General features: G+C 58.0%; 1 protein-coding gene across 1 annotated transcript in view; it reads right to left on the bottom strand.

The window, feature by feature from the left end:
* Nucleotides 1–2,182, bottom strand: part of ACBD4 (acyl-CoA binding domain containing 4) — a gene marked incomplete at both ends in the record, with an annotated part of 3,005 nt that extends 823 nt beyond the window's left edge. The window contains 2 exon segments of the mRNA XM_009331186.1: nucleotides 1,944–2,052; nucleotides 2,055–2,182. Of these exon segments, the coding sequence (XP_009329461.1) occupies nucleotides 1,944–2,052; nucleotides 2,055–2,182 (237 nt within the window).
* Between the last annotated feature and the right edge of the window lie 75 nt (nucleotides 2,183–2,257).

A 2,257-nucleotide genomic window follows, 5' to 3' on the forward strand; every position in this document is an offset into this window, starting at 1 on the left:
GGGACACCCCAGAGCCCAGCCCAGGTGACTGAGTCCCCTGAGGGGGTACAAGGGCAGCCGTCGCCCCGCACAGGAGTTAGGGCCAGGGCTGCTCTGCCCAGGGACCGTCACTGTCCCCAGATCCCTCCTCAGCGAGTGTGCTGTGACCCCTAAGCCTGCCCCACAGGGTGGGTGGGCGCAGGCAGGGTCCTGTCACCTTGCACATCACTGCCTGGCTCCAACACCGGCCCGTCCGCGCCTGCGGGGCTGGCAGAGCGGCATCGGGCCTGTGCGTTAAGGGCTTAATCGTTGGTCCCAGTTGCTTCAGAGTCTCGGCCTATGTGTTACAAGACGCTGGTGAAAGCTCCGCTGACTGGAGACCCGTGGGGACCCTGAACCATTCATGCTTTGGGTTCCAAATGCCGCTTTACAGTGTACTGACTTTGTAAATAAAAAAAACCCAAACCTGCCCGGACTCCCACCATGCAGCACCTCTGTCCCCCAAAAGCTGCACAGCTGCCAAGGGCCCCACGCCTGCCACGCTCCGCTCTCACCTGCCGCAGCGTCTAAAATCACCTTTCTCCTCTGGATTATCAGTAACAAAAGCTGCAATCGCACAAAATTGGAAGGCGGGTTTGAGAACCTTTAACACAAATGACTCAACAGCTTAAGAAGTTCAGCGGTTTAAACCACCGTTTCAGGCACCTCGGGCTCATTTGCTCCACAGACACTACCAGGTTTAGATTTAAGTGACAGTGTCATTCATAAGTGACACTAGCACAGGGTGACACTCCCAAGCAGGTAATGACCAGGAGTTTAGACCCAGCCTTTACGTTCCAGAGAAAAATTAAGTCTATTTGCCTTTTAAAGGGATTCAGCATCAAAATGGAGAACAAAAGCACCTGGGTACCAGAGGAAGGCGCAGCCATCCTGAGGCCAAGCCTTACAGACAACGTGTTTTCAGCATCCTTGTTGGAAGCAGGGGATGACAGTAGCTGTCAGACGCAGGACAGATGCCTGGGCACAGGCGGGGAGCGAGTCTATTTGTCAGCACTCTTCCAACATTAGCAAAGCACTGACAGTTTACACACCCGCTGCGAATACACCCCGAAAGCTCACGTGCTGCTGAGCTAATCTACTGGAAATGCGGCACAGCCAAACCTCCAGACGTGCAGCCGGCAGGTTCGCTCTGCGGTAGCCAACACCTTTCTGAACCAACATGTCCAGCCCCTTACACACTCGGATGCTTCTCACAAGTCAGAGACACCGGGGACTGCCCTGCTCCAGTGCTGGGACCCCTGCTCCATGGGTGGGACAGGTCCCCAGCCACCTCTCAGCACAAGACAGCAGCCACAGGCATGGAAAGGGCTGGGAAGGACTCTTCTCTAGCACAAGGCGGTCCCAGTAATCACGTTTCTCAACCCCAGTTTCTCCACATCCACTCCACGGCAAAAACTGGCTGGCCTATCCAGATGTTTACATCAGATGACCTGCACTCCCTGCACACAGCCCGCCCTGCCTGGAGGAGCGCCAGCGCCAAGAGAAAGCACAGCCTCCCTGCCGCAGCACTCCACGGGAGCTGATCCCCTGCTCTACCACGTACAGGGATTTGGGCCAAGGCGCATTTGGAAGCCAAATCTCAGGTTCTCTCCTCAAAGTTTTGTGGAAAGAAAGCCCAGACTGAAAAGACACCTGCGTCACTTGAGGAGACGCTTGTCTGGCGGTGCCCAAACAAGCACCTCATCAGCAGCTGCACCATGGCAGGGGCACCAGATGGGACGTGGTGTGTCCATCCTGCCCCCCCCTAAGGGAGCAGTCCTGGGGAAGAGCTGAGCCCAGAGGCGATGGCCGTACTGGTGCGGAAGCAAGCAGGGAACAGCAGGAGTGATATGTAAGGAGAGGAGTGTGGCACAGAGGTGAGGGATGTGCTGGGCACAAGCAGAGTGCAAGAGGCTCCCACTCACCCCCCTTCCTCTTGAAGAAGGCCTCGGGGGGCCGGGGCATGTCATGGATCACCTCGTAGAGCGGCTCGAAGTACCCAAACATCTCCTCCGTCGTCTCGTCCATGGGCACCCCCCCCCCCCTCTCCCCCTCCCCGTTACCTTTTGGGCCACCTTCTTCATCTCAGCCACATAAGCCGCCATCGCCTCCTCCTTGGACATCCTCCCCAGGCTGTGCCAGGCATCCCTGCGGGTGACAGCAGCTGTGAAGCGGGGAGGAGGGGGGTAATTCGGACCAGAAGTGGGCCGGCCCCCCCCCCCCCCCCCCGGGGGCCTCA

The sequence above is a fragment of the Pygoscelis adeliae genome, unplaced genomic scaffold (genome assembly GCF_000699105.1).
Source record: "Pygoscelis adeliae isolate BGI_AS28 unplaced genomic scaffold, ASM69910v1 Scaffold869, whole genome shotgun sequence".
NCBI lineage: Eukaryota > Metazoa > Chordata > Aves > Sphenisciformes > Spheniscidae > Pygoscelis > Pygoscelis adeliae.